Source organism: Rissa tridactyla, chromosome 8 (genome assembly GCF_028500815.1).
Source record: "Rissa tridactyla isolate bRisTri1 chromosome 8, bRisTri1.patW.cur.20221130, whole genome shotgun sequence".
NCBI lineage: Eukaryota > Metazoa > Chordata > Aves > Charadriiformes > Laridae > Rissa > Rissa tridactyla.
Window position 1 is genome coordinate 38,798,394 of NC_071473.1, and position 21,585 is coordinate 38,819,978.

At 37.8% G+C, this 21,585-nt stretch overlaps 1 protein-coding gene across 2 annotated transcripts in view; it reads right to left on the reverse strand.

The window, feature by feature from the left end:
* Positions 1 to 4,492: 4,492 nt before the first annotated feature.
* HS2ST1 (heparan sulfate 2-O-sulfotransferase 1) overlaps positions 4,493 to 21,585 on the reverse strand; it is an 86,669-nt gene continuing 69,576 nt past the window's right edge. The window contains exons 4-8 of one of the 2 annotated variants that reach the window (XM_054211593.1): positions 20,192 to 20,277; positions 16,438 to 16,576; positions 12,416 to 12,513; positions 11,233 to 11,390; positions 4,493 to 10,211 (exon numbers count right to left, since the gene is read on the reverse strand). In XM_054211593.1, coding sequence (XP_054067568.1) covers positions 9,985 to 10,211; positions 11,233 to 11,390; positions 12,416 to 12,513; positions 16,438 to 16,576; positions 20,192 to 20,277 — 708 coding nt within the window. In that variant the 3' untranslated portion in view covers positions 4,493 to 9,984. The remainder of the gene's footprint in view (positions 10,212 to 11,232; positions 11,391 to 12,415; positions 12,514 to 16,437; positions 16,577 to 20,191; positions 20,278 to 21,585) is intronic. The other variant, XM_054211594.1, reaches the window with a different exon arrangement.

The following is a 21,585-nucleotide window of genomic DNA, read 5'->3' on the forward strand; positions in this document are numbered from 1 at the left end:
AAGTTATCTGCAAAGAACAAGCATCTACACTGCTCCCAAGCAGGAAAAGAAAGCTCTTACCTGATGGAGAGACTTTTCTCTACTGGATAGATGATGGTGACGACAGATGCCCAGAGACGAGTAGCAAGACGAGAACCACAAGATGCAGAAATTCACCTCCTCCATCTCCGTTAGCCTACTTGCTTTGCACGTGCAGGGTGAAACATGTGTCTCTGATGAGTAACTGTGGGGAAGTTACTTAAACTTCTCAGTTATGCTCTATGTCATCTGACAGGCTGGAAGATCATCATTGCTAAAACCGGACAACAATATTCCACAACTAACCTTCCTCCTGCACCTTTCGTTAGGCAAGTCTTCGCCTAGCAGCCAGTTTTGCCCATCACCTGCACATTCTTCACAGAAATTTGAGACATGAACAAATGTTGCTAATAAATCTTATTATTTGATGCCTTTATAGACAGCTGATGTATTGGCAGCTGAAGCCTAGAAACCAACCTGCAGAACCCTAAGAAACACTCCTGATCTGAAGGGACGTTCAGAGAGCGGGATCCTATCCGTTTTTGAAGTCATGTGAATGGGGGCTTGCCCCAGCTTCGGGCAGGTGGAGAATTTGGCTTTGTTTTTCATTTATGTTGCTTAAACATTGTTTCTCAAAAATCTTTCAAGACTGTTGCTGGCCTGGTTTTTATGGCAGCAACATCACATGAAAAACATCTATTTATTCCTTGAGGGTCCCCCTGCCCCCACCTGATTTGGGAAGAACAGCAGTATGGGTTTTTTTGATTTATACGGAAAGAGGAAACCACCCTGGGCAAAAAGTCTTCAGTCAGCAGAAGCAGCACTTTGTCTTCAAAGACTTAGACACAAGGCTCCCAAATGATTAATGTTCCTAACTCACATTTTTCTTGCAGATGTGATTACAGAAGAGAATACGAAGAGGAAACGATTTTTAAAAAAATTGTTAGAAATGTATTTTCATAAGAAGGAACAACAGAAAACAATTTTCTGTGTGGTTTTAAAAGAATAAAGTCAAAAATTACAAACTCAGATGCCAAACTGTTGATGAATGTTAATACCTTGGCACCAAAACTAGATATTCTGCTTTCCTAGAAAGTTATTGATACTTGTTCAACCTGAAAAAAACAACCCATGAACGATTTATTAGATAACTACATATTAAGATAAATACCTACATTCAGGCTCCACATTTTAAAAACTGACTAGTACTGTTATCACAACACTTAGTTCGCATTGCTTTTACCTATGGAATATCACAGACTCCAAGAAATTTTAGAATATCCTGTATGGCTGCGATACCCAGGTCCCCATTTCCTAGTCTTCTGCAGGATCTTTGGAACTAGATGGTAAGACTTCCAGTTATCAATTATTATTTGAATTTGAGTAAACAAAATGAGATTGGCATGGGGGAGAGTCTACCAATGCAGCTATAGAGAAAACGCCATTTTTTTGCATTTTGAACACACCTTTTTCATGCATATGAGAAAACACAAGACAAATAATGAGTTTAAATCAACACACATAAGCAGAACATCAAACGATGAAATAGATTTGAACAACCATCTCAATGTTTATGATAAACCACGACAACAGGGTTTCACCCTCCTCTCTCAGTCACAAGGTATGTGATTGTCTCGGAAAACACTGTTGTTAAAGGAGCAATAAGCTTTAATATCAGGATCTTTCATTGCAGAAAGCTCTTTTAAATTTGTTTCCTGGGTACTCAAACTGAGTAAAGCCCAGACTGGACTGCTCCACAGATGCTGAGAGGCCATTTCAGATACACAAAGCAGCTGGGTTTTGAAAGCGCACTCACGCGTCTGCCTGGGCGTGCTTTGCTCCCCCTGACTACTGACAAGGTTTTCAAACTTGGCTTCCAAAGCTGTCTTTGAATCTCTTTGGCTTTGTAATTCACTCTCCATTTATCTCCGTATGATCAAGCGATGAGAACTATGACTATAGATGTGCAGACACACACACGCATATACATGTAAGAGGACGTTCCTGGATGGGCGAGCTGGGGAGGGGGGGTACGGAACCAGTTACACATGAGCTGGCTGCAAAGCTTCCGTTAATAAACCCTGTTGATTGCAGCCTGTCCTGCACAAAGATTAAAAAAAACCAAATACACAAATATCCTTGTTAGATGAAACAACTGTCAGATACATCGAGTAAATGCATCCAAACCGTTGTATGCAGAGTCACTCGCGTGCACAAGCTAGTTCAGCACGACACGCCAGCGCTCCCCCCAGCACGCAGGACAGGGATCTTTATTGCCACCGGCCTCTCAAAGGTGATCCTGAGTAAACACCGCATTTGATAAACTCCATAGTGGAGCGTGATCTCACGTCCTACAACAATACCTGCAAGATAAGACTTGTCCTTTGGAAGGCTTGTGAAGGAACGAAACCTATTACGCTATCTCAGAGAGCCGGCTGAGAAAAGGGAGAGGCAGAGCACAGATGTCATACACGCTCACACATTTTTCCATACACTTGGGGGAAAGAAAAAAAAAAAAAGGGCATTGACAAAGAACGTTTGCTGGGGTGGTGGGGCACTGATGTTTTCCTGTGTTGCTCTGTTTTTAAGGCAAAAATTACCCATTTGTCTTAAAGAAAAAGAAAACCACAAACCAAACCTTCGTTGAAAAGTTTTGTGGAAAAACAATATTTACGGCAATTTTTGCTAAAAGTAAACCTCAGGTTTCCAACCATCTCTCTAAAGCAGCGTTTAGCGTTAACAGATGTCTGGTTGGAATCTGCCTGAGCCAGAGAACTCATTCTGAACGGACACCAAAAAAACCGCACAATTTTGCTCCACATAATCTGAGCATAAGATGCTTTCTCCCAGACTTCATGGATTTGACTTCTATCACGCAATTACCGACTATTTTATCTTCAAGAAGCAAGGATCCCAAATGCGGAGCAGACAAGCCTCCCAGTCGACGTAATCTGCTTTTCCAGATCTATAGCTTTGCTATAAGTAGCACTGGAACAAAGTGCTGGAAGTAGGTATTTGGTCCGGGGTTATAAATAGGAGAGATTTCATTTGTGGGTGTACAGGCCTCGCTTATAATAGCAGCGGCCTTAATGGCTGCAACTTTGAATTCATTAATTCAGTCAAGGGAAGGCACTGAAGATCCAAAACAGATAATTAGGCCAAAGATAGCCATCATAGCTGTTAACTTCAGGAATTACTGCAACCCTATACAGCGGTTTATGTTTCTACCCGCACTTTCCTCTGCGTTCCTTACATACTGTCTTCACAGAGGCTTATATACCCTTTATTACCGTATCGACTGCTTTACGCAGCGTTTGCCCATACATTCACTCACGTTACACGCTGCAGTGAGGCAGGCTTGACAAAGCCAGCCTGTAACTGCACCAGCCTCTAGCAGCGAAGCGTTCCTTTTCCCCCTGCCAATTCTCAGTCACGCAACATTTTAAAAGTTATTAAATTCTAAATAAAGGAGATTAAGGATGCCAAATTCTATTCTGTGCTAAAAACGGCAATCAATATTTGTCGAGACAATAATGTCTTTAGGGCCAGAAGACCATTATTCTCTAGAGTAATTTTTTTCTTTTTTTGGTAAAGAGACAGTTCATAATATTTTCCAGTCACTGCTGCATCAAACCCAGAGTTCTGGTTGAGTTAGAGCATTTAAATGATCATACCAAATTAGGTATGTTTCTCTCTCAAAATAGAACAGTGTTTTTCCTTATTAATACTGAGTTTATATTTGAAATACAATGGTTTTTTAGTTGAAAACCACAGATGAGTTCAAATCAATAGCAGGGTGGAACAACACATGCACATATACAGCAAGGTACGAACCATTTCTTAAAGCATTAGAGGAATGCGACACCTGTATACTTGAACTATAACCACAATTCCCATGAATCACTATTTTAATCTATTTTGTTCCGAGGTATGGTTTGGTTTCTTTTCTATACGAAGACGGGGAGTTGCTCTTTGTGCAATTATTTTGACAGTCATGTTTATTATGAGAAGCTAATGTCTGTGTGCAGCAAATCTGAGAGTGGATTCAGGACCAGCCTTGTAAACGTGCAGAAAACGGGCAGAGAATGTTTATCACAGTATTTTCCATTTTTATGAGGATGCAGTTGGTTATTATGACAAGGTGAAAGGTCTCAAAGCCTTCATTTTTAGGCCACAGGTGTTCTTTGTAGAGGTTTTTTTTAATAAAGAGTATTATTAGTCCTTTAAATTAGCTCTTATTGAAAGTTACCACATCTGCGTTATGTGGTAATGAAGCCGGGGGGAGGTCATAGCAGGGGACTTGTGCTTGAAGAAAACATCTGGACATTGCTTTGACATTCACTAGTAACTTCTTGTATTTTATTAAGAAGTAAGGAAATTATACTGAAATCAAATGCAAGATTCAAACAATAAATAAAATGAAAATACAGAACCTGAAAAAAAAAATCTAGCTTTGAACAAAAAAGCCCTTTCCCTTCTTTCACTCCCCTCCCATGAATTCCAAGTGATGAGATTAATTACCTGTGCAAATAGCAGCATCAGTTAAAAAATAAAATAAGATGTTCAACCAGTATTTAACACATATCTCTAACGCTACCGTCATTCTGTCTTTCACAGGAGAAGGTACTGTCATTTTAAATAAAGCATTTTTTGTATTGTTACTTTTTTTGGCTGTCATTTTGTTTACTACATCATTTCAGAAAGAGGTGCAGTGACCTTAGGAAGTCCTGTACCTTTATATAGGCAATTTTTTCCTCCACTTCCCCCTGGCCGATACAAGCAGAGAGACTTTGTTTCCTGTGCACAACTACGCCTATCGCTTCCACAGAGAGAAGTAAGGAAAAGTCTACTTTCAACGAAAGGGGGATTTAAAAGCCATCAAAACCCTCCAGTGGAAGTTGCTGAGTAACTGCATGATAGTTCTTAATCATCGAGGCTGACAACTAAATATTTAGGAACTATCGCATTAAGAGACTTGGCTGGGTCAGACGACTGTTCAGCTCCACAGTGCGGTTTGGAATGTTTATAGGGCAACGGTTACAGTACACGTCAGAAATCCTAACCAGAGTCGCGTACCCATGCTCGCTGTATTTTCTTGTCTTAAGTGCTTGCTTACAAATGCAAATGACAGTTCTGTTTTACTCAAGTTCTTATACCATACTCCTCACTGCAGTAACCGAGCACAGGAATCGGTCAGGTCATTTGTTCCCTCGGGCAGGGAAGCTCCTATGTATCAATGCATTGTTTTAATGTCAGTTTCCTATTCTTACAAATCTTGGTTTTATATGTTAAGAACTGTTCATTGACACGTTCAGCACAGTGTACACCTTCTGCAAATTTATTACATTTCTGGCCAGAAAGCCCAATGCAAATTCTAAAAGCCTATAAATATATTTGGTTATAGCTATATGAAATTATTACAGACGAGCTACACTCCAGCTCGCGCCTCCCCTCCAAAATCACAATAGCTGCAAATGAAGTTCACAAAACTGCGTAACAACATCTTCTAGGAAAAAAAAGCATTTAATGTGAATGTGACATGCAAATATTAAGACAGGACACCAGACTTCTTTTCTTTCCCTTTCCCACTGGGTGTTTTATTTTATAGCATTTGCATTAGGTAATCAACTGAAACACTTCAACAACAGAAAGCTGGCAGCATAGTAAGGAAAAATGGAGATTATTTCTCAAACAGCTGTGACAAAATGGTTTCAAGTTGGAATAGTATTGCACAAACGAATCAATTTAGGGAGGGTGAGTGGGAGCGAGCATCTTCAACATGGATTGTGAGGAAAAAAGGCACTATTTAGCTGTGTGTGTGTTTAAAAAGAAAAGAGTCATGAAGGACAATCCATGTTTTTCAAAATTACATTCAGGACTGCTTTAGAAATGCTCACAAACCTGTCTCTTTTTACAGAAGCTACAGAAAGCTGCTGATGTAAATATCAGACAGTACAAGTGTATGAACATTTATAATTATGCTCCAGAAAAGTCTCAGGAAGAGGGCTCTTTCTATAAATACTGCTGCAAAGGTTACACAGTTGCACAGGCTTGCAGTAGAGGAAGCATCCATGCAACTAAGCAGCCTTACAGTTTCCATTGAGTTTAATCTCTAGTAGTCATAAAATACGCTCTAATTTTGAAGAGCTAAATTGGCAGTGCACCTGAATCAGGCTTTTCCACTGACTGCTGAAGCACGGTTCAGACAGAGTCATCCATACACCTTTTTGTCACATACACGTTCGGCAACACCGGGTAAGCTTCATGGAAAAATTTAAGAGAATTATAATAGAAAATAAGTGAATTTTCCCTGATATAAAATACAACTGGTCTGAGACCATAAATAAGCAAATGTTTATTCCTGGAAAGTAAAAATAGCTAAGTGCTTTCAGAAAAACTAAGTACCCAGAAAAGGCATTTCAAAAGACCAGGGTGTGCTGCTTCTTCCTCTCCCATACCGTATAGCTATAAATTTTCATGCCTGTTTGAAAACAAAGCCATGATCAGCGTACCATAAGTAGAGACACTGCTTGAAAATCAACCCAGAGCAAGCGGGAATGTGTACGTAGGACAGTCTGCACCCTAGCCTTCTGTCTGCTTACAGATGCACTAACAAAATAAAAGTGAGATTCCTGTTGCAGAATTATTATGGGAAGAAGCTAAAACCACTGTTGCTCTCCTGTCAACGCTGCCCAATGTGTCACAAGTGCTCCGGGCGTGCGGCAGTCACGGCGATGGAGCTACCAGTGCAGCTGGATCTAGCGCCATGATGCCGACACCAAGAGTTTCAACAGGACTACAGTTTCGCACAAAATCTGGGCGTTAATTTTGTACAAAAGGTACAGAATGGTGTAACAAAATCTACTCTCAGCTATATATATGAGCATTTCAGCACTTTTCAAATGAACCCAGCCCCGCAAAAAGCCGATCTCACTCCTGCGCAGAGACTACCGTGACTTCAGGTAAAAGATCCGTGTTGAGAAGGCTGCATAGTAAGTTTACTGATCGTACAACCTGCAACATCAAAACTCCATGTATTGCTGCTTTTCACTATAAGTCATTAAGGGAAAACACACAAGATATATTCTGTTTATATACTATAAAATATTTTTAATACCAACAATTTGGATTGTTTCCATTTCTGAATAGAAGATGAAAAGAGCAGGTTATTAAAAATCTGTAAAGCTCCTTTTCCTAAACTGTCTTTTAGGAAATCCAAGTTTGACAGTTCTGAATTCAAACAATTCTAAAAAGTTCACAGTTGACTTAATGGCTGCACCAGATATAAAAGACGACAGTCTTGATTCCTTCTGCGTTCCGCAGACAATAACATTTTCAGAGTACATCTGGATGACTACTTCTCCAATTGTAGCTAGCATTTTTAAAAATATTCCTAAAATTCTTGTTTGTCTTAAACCTGTCAGTTCACAGCAAAGAACAGGAAGCGATATCTGATTAAATAAAGTGTGTTTTCTTATATGAACTATGAAAAATATATTGCTCTCTTAAAAGTAAAAAAAATTGCATTGTTCTATTGTTTTTGTTACTGAAGACTCATAATTAAGAAATTCTGGAAGGAAAAAAAAGAAGCACAACTTTTAAAATTGCTTACAGAATAGAAGAGGTTTCTGTAGACCGTACTGAATTCAGTAGAAGTTTTGCCTATTTTTTTCTTGCTAATACAGAAACATTTGTCTACATACCTATTTCATTACTTAGATTAATATTTTATGTTTTCACTTAGTAAACTCTTCTGCTCTCTTAGAGGTGCTCTTCTGAAAATTCTGAAGGAGACTCAAGAAGGTAAACTGATCCAAATCATTCTGAAGGAAAACAACATGGTCAAAATAATACCTCACATGAAACTATCACTGAGTGGACACGCTTTCCTGGGATTGTAAGTACTCGTTTTATTTCAAAAAAGTCACTGCTTTGTTATGGAAATTTTTAGATCTCCTTTAGCTACTTCTTGTGTATTACTCCTCAGTTCATTTCTTTAGCTAGGAAACATCTCTTCAAGTGTGAACTAACACATCCTATTCCCAAACATGTTGGCATTATTAATGACGTCAATAGACAAGAACTAGAACAGGAAATCTTATGCATGGCTCATGCTATATAAACGGTAAACTATCAGAAGGAACTTCCCTGATTATTTGGGAAGAACAAAGAGAGATCTATTTTTAAAATGCAAAGGGGAAAAAAACCAAGAAAACAAAGAAAATGCAAGATGTACTTGATAGTGTCTCATTATCCTCTCTGTAATTGGACTGTTGCTTTTGGCTGCAGACATCCAGTTCACAGGCCATTTTCCATTTCCTTTGTTTTCATTACAAGAACAAGCTGGTTAAAGAAACGCCACTCGGTAATTTTAAACTAAGCCTTCAACATCATCCCTTAGGAATTTAAACCTTTACCACCATTCCTTACTTTGTCTCCTCAGTGCCTTCCCCCATCAAACCCAGTGAAAAGCACTTTAAGAAAAGGCAGGTGTAAGATGTGTAAATACTCAGATCTTTAAGAAAATTAAATAGGAAACAAATTCTTGTCGTTCTCCACTGCCATTTGCTATAAAGCAGTGGCCCCAAACATCTGTTCTCAAATTTCAATTTACTTCATCTACCAGGTGTTTCACATTGTTAATAATGGCAACTCACAAATTTACAATAGTCACGTAAGGCAGTTACATAAATACAATTATGTCAATCAAGTTCACTGCATCTTTCTCAACCAGACTACACATGACACTTTTCTTCTTGTCCTCTTACCACGATAGAAGGATGAAGACCACATTTCTGTAAAGAGAATCCCTGGACAACATTCTGGTATTGAAGTCAGAGAGGTCACTGAGGTGCATTTCCGCAATGTCCAACAGTTAAACCAGGAAGTAGATGTGATGTTTTTCACTTCACACATAACAGAACTGGTGCAAAAAACCCATTTTAAACTAGTTACTTTAAACCTTTTGGTCCAAATACATAAAATAAGCAGTATTTACAGCATTTTACTCCTTTTGTAAATGCAATGCTTTAAAACACGTTATAAAGCACCTTAGTAAAAATATTCTACAGGTAAAAGTATCGAAGTAGTAGGAAAACCCTAACCATACCACAGCTCACTAATGGAGTCATAATATGGATTCACCAATACCTCAGTTTACAATTATTACAAAGAATCCATGGAGAAACTTAATACTGAATTTACGATTTTTATACCACTGTGTAAAGATCAACTAGAACTGGAGACAATACCAACTTTCTCTGTAGTTTTCCCAACCTCAGTCAGTGGTGGTGGGGATAAAAAACAAAACAAAAACCCCACTGCTTTGATTCTTTAACTTTTTACAACGTTCATGTGGAAATGATGTTTTAACGCTTATGATTAGTTGTAATTTTTTAATAAAACCACATATATAAATATGGGCAGTTTCAGCAGCAGCATTTCTCAGCAGAACATGATTAACCGTCCCAATTAATATCATGTGACATGATTCACAAAAACAAAGCACAGATGTCAACCAGTTATTAACACTACTCATATTGTATACAACCAAAATTTCCACGTTGAAAGCTGGGAAAAATGATTTCCTCTTCACAGAAGTATAAATGAAAATAAATTGCTCTGAAAATTAAAAAGAGCATCAACAGAAGCATTTTTGTTGGTTTATATTTTCAACTAGAACTGCTGTGTATTAATTACTCCGAATTAAAGTGTAGATTTCTTCAGGTAAAGGATATTAAGTCCCACCGAAATTACTAGTTAGATAAAAGAAATGAAGCTTTTGCTTCTGGATTACCAACATAGTTAGCCAGTATCCAACGCCCTGGAGGTGATCCACAGCCCACTTTCCTCAGATCTATAAAGAAACGTCTTGGAGGTCTACAAGCAATCTAGGTTCCATGGCTGAGGACTAAGATGACGATGTGACCAAAGATTTAGGTCCAGAAATCTAACAATATAGTGTTCTTAGTTTGATTTCGGGTAAATCTTTTCATAGAAAAAGTTTTGAGCCAGAATATACAATTCTCCATCTTTTTCCCGAACTGCGTGTGCTCTGACAAACTGAAATTGCTCCAGTGCAAATTCATAGAACTCGTTCTCCATTTTCCAGATTTCAGACTGTTGTAGCTTGGCAATAGTTTCTTTTGTGGGAAGTTTTTTCTCAGTTGTTTTCCTAAGATGAGACTTCTTTCCTAAATGCAAAATGAAAGCAATAACTTCACTTTAAAGTTCACGTGATTAAAAAATGTTTACAGTCCTTTTATTTACGGAGTTTTATACTCTCAGCATGTTGATAAACTGCATTAGAAATGACAGAATTTAATTCAGAATTTATTAACACTACATGCGGGGTTGGAAAAATTGCAGTCTCTCTCACTAAATGTTAATGAATTTTGCATCAGTTCTTTCAATTCTTTCTCCTTACTCTAATAAACCCAGGGAATGAACACTTCATTTAAGGAGCAAAAGTACTCCACATAATGTACTCCGAGCAAGATTGGTCTTTCAAAATTAATTATTTAGACACTAATCTGATATCAAATGTTAAAAATTTTACAAACTGCAGAGCAAGAGACTTCTTTCATGAGACACAGATGACCAAAATGATGACAGCATTTTCCCTAAGAAGTGCTATCTGTTGCTTTACAATAAACTTGCTAATACTGCACATCTAGGCTCTAGACATCAGACCCTTTTCTCCCTCTATTTGCAGACAGAAGCCCTGCTAAGATGGACCCTTTCTTCATCATAAGTTGCATGGCCAGCTCCTAGAAACTGAGCTATTAGCTATGTAACAAATGCCTTATTACAACTCCGGGTCTTTCTGCAGAGCCAACCAGGTCGCATCAAGCACAGTTAATTTCATCAGCAGGGCTTCTGAGGAAATGGAAATCTGCCTCCGCAAGACCTTTCAAAAATGTTCTGATACACACCTGTCACAATTTGTTATGTGTGGTATATATACACAACTGCCTTTACCTGAACAGTAAATATTTACAATTTGTGTAAGGCAGGAAGATACCTGTGCTGCCCTCAAAAAGTTGTACTGAGAGTCTTTAAAAGAGTTTGCCTCTTCTGTAGGAAGATCAACCAACTGAGGGGCAAACCTGGCAGAGACTCAAAACTGTTCATCTAGGCCTAAAGAATTCACATTTAAAAAAAGTGATAAGAGGATAAAAAAATGCATGGAATCCATGGAAATCATTCAAATACCTGTACGATACAGTTCTGTGGCACCCCTGAAGAACCGGGGCAAAGCTGCCTCCAATAACATGATAAAGTCTTCAAGCTCTTCAGTAACTCCCACTAGGAAGTATTCATTAATCAGATTGTATTTGGCTTGTTCCAAAGCCCATCTGCTTCCCACATTCCTAAAATGACAGAGAACAATTACAGCAAGTTCTGATGTCAGCCAACAATCCTTGGTCCCTAGGTGGAGATTACTTCATAACAAGACATTTGTATAGGAAAGGCAAGACTCATTTCAAGTTACAACCATTCCTAACTCCATTTCCCTTTCCAGTTTCTCTCATCTGTGTTGTTCTCTAAAAATTTAACTCCTGTAGTTATTTTGACTAATAACTCATCCACAAAAAAATGCACCCAATCCAACATGTGTGTATATTTGGTAACTGTCTCTATTAGTGCAATTTTTGGAGGATTTACATTTTCTCAATGTCAATACTCAGCCTCCACTTCCACATTAGATACTAGAAATGGTTCTGGTAAGAACACACCTTCCCTTTTGCATCCTACAAACATAATTCTGAACTAGGAAGTCATTGCGCTTAATGCAAGGACTTCCCTGCTGAATGACAGAGAGAAATTAAACCGACATTTTTTTCTTTTTTTTTTTTTTTTTTTAGTTTGCTGTAGAGTTTTTTAAAGTCTGCGTCATTGTTAAAAAACATGCGGCATTGACAGATGGACACTATTTGCTTTTGTTTCAGTTTCTATGAAGTAGCATCGGCTACTGGATGTCTGGTAAAGGTTTAAGAAGATAAATTTATGCTGATCTCACTTATTTTATTCTCCACAGAAACTCTAGGAGCTTGAACAAAATATCTCCATTCAGAAAGACAGATATTGTAGCCTGACATAAGAGAAAAATGTCAAGACTCCAAATCTACAAAAATTATTTTTAAGATTGAAAACATCTGTTTTCTCTCATAGTACCACTGATAGAGTATCCTAACATATTGCTTGTTTAGAGAACTGTAAGACTGTTTCAGTAAAATGCATCTTCAAAAGAAGATCCATTACTAAGATACCTGCCACTTCACTCTGTCCAGTCCCTCACACTTTCCCCAGCTGTGCTACATATTCAAATTTGTTAAGTTTACATTTCATCACTGATATACTTGACTAACGACTTAAGCTACATTTATCTCCCTACCAGCATTCGGAGCTGTGGCCACAGAAGAATGGAATTTGAAGCCAGAGTTTCTCCGGAGCACAGTCTGAACCTCCAGCTGCCACACATTCATCAAAGGTCTGGAACAAAGACAAAATTGAGCTGAGCTTTAAAATCTAGTGTATGTATCAAACATCTCAACCTGTTACCTGCTAAATGTAGTGGGGACAGAAAAACACAAGATCTGATGTGAAAGGAAAAAAAGAGGAACATTTTCAAGCCTTGCTTTCACAGTGTTATTAGGAGGACCTATTTGTCTCAATTAAAATAGTACTTGGACAGTCTTTTATGATTGGAACTAATGAACAATTTGATCTACATGATCCATTTGATATGCCTTTCATATAACCATGATAAAGGCTATAAACCAAAACAAGTAAACAGTCAATAAGCATTGGTATCACTATTCTTGCCTTACAAAAGAAGTCACTGAAGATACAGCATCAAACGCCATCAGGATTTGTGTGACACTAGAACAACTGGATATATAAACCATAGAACGCTGTGCATTTAGTGTTTTAGATTAGACAATGTTCTATTACATTTTAAATATTACGACAAATAACTGCCATTTCAGAGGCTAATTTGTTTTTTGGGAGTCAGAAGTGAAAGCAAGTTGTTCCCTGCGTAACAGAATATTCCACACAACACGGCTCTACCTGGACAGACGGCCATAGCAACAGAGTTTCAGCTGCAGTAACACAGTTACAATAAGATCACCATTAGCACTGTAAAGAATTTGTAAATATTTTACCCAGTCACCATAAAGTAAGTATTTATGATATTTCTAATCAAGATATAAGCCATGTATCTAGGATAGATTTTTAAAGAAGTATTTAATAACGAATACGTGATCACATGACAACTTTTTAGACTGTTTCTTCTGCATAATTACAAGTTTCTGTTCAAAAGAACTACGTAAAAATACATTTGCTTAATTATTTGGTGTTAGAACAAGGACAACGTCCTTTGCTTCTATTTTGAGATGAAGTTTCTGAGATAATCTTAAAAAATTTACTGATATCAGGCCAAAGCAGGGATTAACCTGTGGTGTCGTGTTCCACATTGCACTCTGAGTTTAGAACTGCTCGCACATGTCACATATCACAGATAAAAATGCAGCTTAGCTAGGAAAACAAGATATTGCTATACTTCCTCTAGCATAGTTCTCTAGAGAAATTCTGCACCGATCTGTCATGAGTACTTTATAACATTAACATTACCTGAGAATTAAATTGCTTAAATGCACCTCCTAACTTACAAATGTAAATACTAAATACGAACTGGTATCTGTCAAAAGAAAGACTTCTTTGCTTATACCTGCAGGTTATTTTATAGTTAACACGCAAAAGCAAACCATTTTTTAAGTAAGATGAAATAGGACAGGCTTCCTTCCCCACTTCCTCTTATATAGTTACCTTGACTTCTCCATCCAGTGATTTTATTATAAGAAACACTTGTCTCTACAGACTCTGTTCCTGGACCCAACCTACTTACAACTTTGGATGCACAGGGATATAGAAAGAAAATGAATGAAGAACTCTTCCACAGAAATGCTGTGGTATGGACTGGGAGAGGGCGAGGGTGTAAAGTATGTTGAGATTCCTTTCCAGTTAATAAAGGCACGATTGACTTCCATTAGAAAGATTGCATTTTTGACCTTTTCCATTTTTCATTTGAAGAGCTCTTAGTAAATCTACTGTAACATGGATTAGAATAGATATCAGTGTTCTAGACACTGCAATTAGGTCAATCCATTGTTGAGCTTACCAAATTTTATATCAAATGTACAAAAAACAGACACCATCCATATACACACAGTTTTCTTGGACACACCATGGAAAAATAGTATTACCTGATATAAATGAAAGAAACCCTGAAACTTGGCATATCAAATCAATTTCACTTCAGATGAACTAGAGATGCTTACAGGAAAAGTTAAATCTGTACGGAAACAACTAAGTCTTAGACCTAAATAGAGTGGCACGCCAGTGACAAAACAAAAAAAGCATCATAAATAGAAAAACATAAAATCATCAGCGCAATGCATTACAAACATAAATAGGAATGCATTTCAACTTCTCAGCAAATTTCCAGTAAATCAGAACTTAAAGTGCAGTTTACCAAGCAGTAGCATTTGAGATTTTGGCTTAACATTTCCCAGTGCCTACCTAACAAGTCTGTTTGGATTATAATTCAAAAATAAACCACTACTTTAAAATTTTGTTCTTTTAAATAAATATTAAGTCCTATAAACAGCTTGAACTACGTAGCATGCTGAGCTTTCTACCTCATCCATCTCTACCAGGAAGGAATTCCACTGGCCAAACCATGTTCCTCATGAAAAGGAACAGAGTAGGTTACAAAATATGAGATCCTGTCTCCCTTTCTAAAAACGCCTTTATGATACCATAACACCAAATCATCTCTGTAGTTGGTCTATAAAGATACCTTTTTTTAAGCATAATTTCAATTACTGTTCTGCTTGAAGCTTTCCTCTACCTATGCTCTAGGGTGTCTGGACAAACTGAAATGCAGTAGCTGAAGATGGCGCCAAAACCTAAATAACAGAGGAGCAGTTTGTTATCAACTGGAAAGCAAAGAGGAATGGTCTCTTCCCAATATTTAAAAGACACTATTTGGATGGTGTGGCAGGGTGCACACAAAATAATTAGTCATATGGTGTTTATCATAGAATCCTAGAACAGTTTGGATTGGAAGGGACCTGAAAGATCATCTAGTTCCAACCCCCCTGCCATGGGCAGGGACACCTCCCACTAGACCAGGCTGCTCAAAGCCCCATCCAGCCTGGCCTGGAACACTTCCAGGGATGGGGCATCCACAGCTTCTCTGGGCAACATCTTCCAGTGCCTCACCACCCTCACAGTAAAGAGTTTCTTCCTAATATCTAATCTAAATCTCCTATCTATCAGTTTAAAACCATCACCCCTTGGTCCTATCGCTCCACTCCCTGATAAACAGCCCCTCCCCCATGTTTCCTGTAGCCCCCTTTAGGTACTGAAAGGCTGCTATAAGGTCTCCCTGGAGCCTTCTCTTCTCCAGGCTGAACAACCCCAACTCTCTCAGCGTGTGTTCATAGGAGAGGTGCTCCAGCCCTCTGATCATCTTTGTGGCCCTCCTCTGGACTCACTCCATGTTGGGGGCCCCAGAGGCGGGGTCTCATGAGAGCGTAGTAGAGGGGTAGAATCACCTCCCTCAACCTGCTGGCCACGCTTCTTTTGATGCAGACCAGGATGTGGTTGGCTTTCTGGGCTGCAAGTGCACGTTGCTGGCTCATGTGCAATTGAAGCATGAGCTTCTCATCAACCAACAACCCCAAGTCCTTCTCCTCAAGGCTGCTCTCAATCCATTCTCCGCCTGGCCTGTATTTGTGCTTGGGACTGCCCTGACCCATGTGCGGGACCTTGTTGGCCTTGTTGAACTTCATGAGATTTGCACGGGCCCACCTCTTGAGCCTGTCCAGGTCACTCTGGATGGCATCCCTTCCCTCCAGCGTGTCAACCATGCCACACAGCTTGGTGTCGTCAGCAAACTTGCTGAGGGTGCACTCAGTCCCACTGTCCATGTTGCTGACACATCAAAACCAAAGCATCAGCATTTCTACAGCTTTTAGTGAAAAATGTATCTCTCAGTCTTCAACAAGAGATGTAGATTTCTTATGCAGGAGAATAAGCTTAACCTGACATAGGAGAATAAGCTTAACTTGATACTTACAACTCTGGATACTTGAAACCATTTTTTAGTTTTACCTATTTTTTTTTTAATAAACTGTAAAATAAAGTGAATTTATAAGGTTACAAAGAACATACTTAATGTTACACTCTGGTCCAGTATGGACATATGGGGAGAATATCATTTACAAAGCCACCATCATCATCACCAAGGCTCATACAAGAACTATTCAGTTTTTATCAGGACATTTTTTTAAATTGTTTTCACATTAACTTTAGTAAGAACAACATATATAATAAAGTGTACTTTACCTTTTTATCCCCCTGTTTTCGCCTCCGTAGCCCTGGTCTGTAATCATCTCCAAAGCGCAGAAAGTAATAATAAGAAACTAGTCGTTCTATAGGATCTCTTATGACATTTATGTAAATTGGTTTCTTTTTAACACCAAATCTGAAGCAAAAGAGGAAAAAATGCCTTTTAATGGCCAAATCAAAGCTTCTCATCTAATACTTAAAAGCCTGTCTCTGTTGATATAACTGAAATCTATCTATATACAGAGAAGACGATGGTGAAAGGAAGCTTAAATGTCACTTCCTCCCACCCCCACATCCAGTGCGTTAGGTGGGTGTGAAAGTCAGTTCAACTCCAGTTTTCCTAGGACTGTGATTTTAGGGGTTTTTTTTATTAGAGAAACAAGCAAAACTGAAATATTCTCACACAATAGATACTAAAAATGTTTATACAACCATTCTGAGTCTATAAATGCCTTAATAGGTCTAGCAGCCATGTACATGTTAATAATAAGTACAAGGAAGTTTGATATTGAGTTCCTGCCCTCCTGAAGTGTGCTATGCGATGCTGCAAGTGGTTTTCCTGGCAGGTCTCCAGTTGTCAAGAGACATGAATTCTACGAGAAGGAAGACAGAGCTCAGAGCTCATCCATTACCGGGGTTGAATCCATATGGCTATGCTTATTAAATATAAGCCTAAGATAGTATCGGTAACCATATTAACTTCCTTATCTAGAGATATAAAATTTTACCTTAGACATTTACCCTAAGCAAATTTTGATTTACTGTGGTACAAACAGGAAGCTTGATGAAATGAGGTGGTAAGCTCACAGGACACATGAGAAAGATTAAACCACCAAAACTGTTTTGTGCAAATGCTACCTTGTATTGCAAGGAAGTGATCTACGTTCAAGACAGCTTTTACGATACATTTCTCAGTTTTATTTTCTTTTCCTTTTGAGACATCACTGTGGCAAATAAATATGGTATCCAAATATTAAAGAGGTTACATCACAATGGAAATTGCAAGTGTGTAAAGTGCCCTGAAGTAAAGCTAGGAGCTGGAAAAAACTTCTCTTCTGTTCCCATGCAAACAGGGAAAATGTTCTGTATTGACAGAGGGCCATTCAAGCCTCCTAGCTTGGCTAAAAGAGAGCACTCATAGTTTTAAGATGCAATACCATTATTGTTAAAGTGGTACTCTGTAAATTATAATTCCAGATACTGCTCATATGAGGAATCTTAAGTTGAAAAGCTGAAGAACAGAAACATAGAATAAGCAGCAGAAAACAGGAAGTTAGAAAAAAACAATTCAAAGGCATTACTTTGGCGAAAGACCAGCACTACAGATACTGAAATTGTTAAAGGCTACAAAAAGACCAATTGATTCTTCAGATGTTGCCAGCAGAGTACCAACGAATCAGACTGCAGCAGTTAAAGGCGGCATTGCTGACATCTGTCTGTATGCCAGCTCTTACTCCCCAAAGTCTGCAAAACAGGAGCGTGTGAATGTTTCAACCATTTTAATGCAAAGTCCAGACCTTGAACTGCACCCTCTTTCAGGTCCACCAAAATGCCTGAGACACACATGTGTGTCCCCTTCTACAGACTCTATTGCAAGTGCTGTAGAAGGTTGTAACAAACCATTTTAATATATTATCAGCCTCAACCAGTACTATGTATCTGTGGGTTAAATAAAGGTGTCAAAGCCTTTGGAAATGTTTGTGCTGGATTGTACATTCATATGGATTTGCACATGACCTCACAAAACTAGCTTCGGTTACAATAACGTAAGCCACTTACTATTGTAACTTTATTAATAGTGATAATCATTTGGTGATTGCATTGTCAAAGAACTTTTTTTCCAACCATTTACCAGAGAAAATATGGAATAATGGTGGATCAGAAATTTAAAAAAAAAAAAAAAAAAAAAAAGGAAAAAATGTGAACTTTTACAGCTATAATTTCTACATGGATGGGTTATGATAACCTGTCCTTAATACTGTAAGACATCGACTGAATCCAGTTCTTTAAGCTTCAGCATAACTTAAGAAGTACTTCTGATATTTGACAGCGGACCTAAGTCTGATGTCTGCGTATAAGCAGGCATAGACTTTTCTGAAATATTTTTAACTTCTCAACTACAAGAACGTTCACTACAAGAACATACCTCACAACCTTAAAAGTGTGGGTCTTGCCAAGCACAACCAGAGTATTCAAGATTTTATTTTAATAATGAAACTCCAAAATATGAGAAAGCAAGCTTTTGTGGGGAAAAAAATTCATCATTTCAGTGAAAGGATAACAAACAACAAACACAAGGATAACACAGTCCTGGAGGGAAGATGCAGATGAAAGAAATCTGTGAAATTGCTTATATGCTTTCTAGATGTAAAATAATTGTTTTAGTTTTAAAAGTTCCAGTATCCAAAAATGTTTTCAGCTTTGTGAAATGAGTAATGTGTAAAATAACATTCACCTCTGTTGTTCCAGAAAGCTGTTGCTCAGTTCAAGGGTTTATTAATGTTGCAGCATTTTAACTTTCAAAAGGCAGAAAGGAAGCTAACGAAATTTGATATTTTATTTTATCGATTGCTTTGCAATTAAGACCTCTTGCCTGTTACTTTTTGTAAACTCCAAGCTTTTACTTGGTGCCACTGGTAATTTCCAGCTCCTATTGTAGCTTTTAGCATTTTATATTATATAATACACTGTACTGGGAATCTGTGAAGCTCTCACTTCCCTTTTTCATTCTTTGTAATAAAAAGCTAGAATTAAAAATCAGTGTACATAATAGAATGAATAATTAAAAGCAATGACTAAAGAAAAGAAATTCTTACGTACAAAAAACTAATTTCACTAAATAAATGTTTTAATACATAGAAACATAACACTGCTGAGCACTGACCATCAGCAAGAGGTAAAAGTAGGAGTTACTATTGTTTGTGCAGTCAAATATGCTGAGATCTGAAAATTCCACTTTCAAATTTAAACCATTTTCCACATGCTGCAAGTGCAAGATGAAGCACTGCCTGGTAAGCATCTTAAGCAAAACCGACTTGCCAGTTCAAGAGGCAGTTTCACAAGACTGAGCTACTGAGGATCACTGCTTCAGATCCAGAAGCAAAAATAAGACAAGAAAAGAAATACATGGAGGAGGGAACACAGATAATCCTGAACCTTTGAAGTCACTGGGAGGATTTTTACCTCATTTTCTTTTAAATTAACTTCAGAAGTAGCAGCACTTAACTCCACAAGAATTATTTTAATGCTTTTTACTGCAAGTCAAATTACAATAGGACAGAAAACTGCTTTAAAATATAACTTTTAATATTTTGATAAAGTGTAAAGAGATACTCTGACAGAGAAGAACTACACAACTTAAGAGGCAGGTGGTATTACTTGTGATATGAAACATATTTGAGAACAGGTTTCTTAAACTTCCCAGAACTGGAAGCCAACCTTAAGGCAGAACTGCCAGTGTTCCAGAGAAAAGCCAGGATCTTCAGTAAAACAAGCCTGTAAAATTCAGACAAGGAATACTAAACCTAGAAGATAAGTAGTTTTAAAATTAGAGTCTGCTACATTTTATCATGCAAAAAGACAAGAGAAAACTGTGAAAATCAAAACCAAATATTATTCATCATAGGAATTTCAGTGTTTTTCAAAACTGCAGTTGTCAGACTTTAATCACTAGAGGGCGCTAACATGCCAGCTGGAGCCAAGCAACTTAACCTACTATGCTACTCAACAGATAAATCCAAGGGTAACATACTTCGCAAAGTCCAAATAAGATATATGTCCATGGTAAAATCCTGGTTTCATTTCCTTCCAGGAAGTCACATTCTTCACAAATCGGACCTGTAAAAGTAGACAGCAGAAAATGATTCTGTACAGCTGGAACACATTAAGTTGCCCCATACATGGTGTTTTCCGGTTTGTACGTAAAATCTTATAATGCATTAGAAAAAAAAGTCTATTTTGAATATTATCCAAGGGTTTGTGCCAGCTAAAATAGACTTTACTGCAAGCATACAGACGACTCATTTTAGATCACCACAATTTAATGATCAGAAACTAAACAAAAGCAGAATACAGCAATCAGAAGGGTAATTCAAGGAAAGCTACCACAAAAACATTAGCAAGACAAACATTAAATATTTGTCAGTCCATTTCATTTGTAATTTGCAAGGGATGCAGAATTCCCTCAGCAATAAGCAGAAGTGCAAGTACACCTTTGATGGAATTGGCTGATCTGTATTAAGTCCCTCAAATAAAAGTGTACCAGATTTACAAGCATGTTTTTAGACCTATTTTACTACAACGTAAGAAACAAATCTTGTTGTTCAGCAGATGGTTCATCTGCTCCACCATCCCAAAATGCAATGCATGAGTAATCCAAAATTTTATAAACGTATATAGTGTAAATTAGATCTATAGCTTACCATTTTGAATAGTTATCTTAAGCCTAACATTTCAGTGAAACTTCCATGTTAAAGCACAAAGTAGCCCTTAAACAAGGGCTGATGAAGCAGTTATCACCAAACTTCACAAAAATAGGAATAGCTTTACATTTCAAAGATAAAAACAAAGAAAGATACATGCCCCAAACCAGAAAGTATGATCAAATTAAGTGGGACACACAAATCCTGATATAGCTTAACTTTATTAGATGAACAGAATATTTAACATCAAAGCATTTAACTCTGAAAGTTATTTCAAAACTAGCAAATTGGATAATAAAGAAAAGATGATAAATTTGTACTGCCTAGCTGTCTGACAATGATATGCCATTTCTGACGCTGCGAATTAGAAGATAGCGTTCCCTCCACATCTACATCATCTTTTCTGTTACACAGTGACATAGATAACCACAAAGATACTGAGGTGAGACAAGAGAGTCAAAAAAGGAAAGTTTGAGAGCTCAAGACAACACACTAACATTGTGTAAGGTCCAACGGATTGAGAGTGTCCTGAAACATATTTATTATAACCAACAAATTGAGGATTTTAAGAGGCAAGCCAGGCCTGCTGGTGTTTCTTCAAATGTGCAAAACTCGCTGTCTACAGTTTAAGAGGTTGATAACCTTTGCTTATTTCTTCAAAAACTGGCTCTTGGAGCCTCAGGTAAAAGAAATGGATATTACTTTTTAATAACAGGCAGCATTC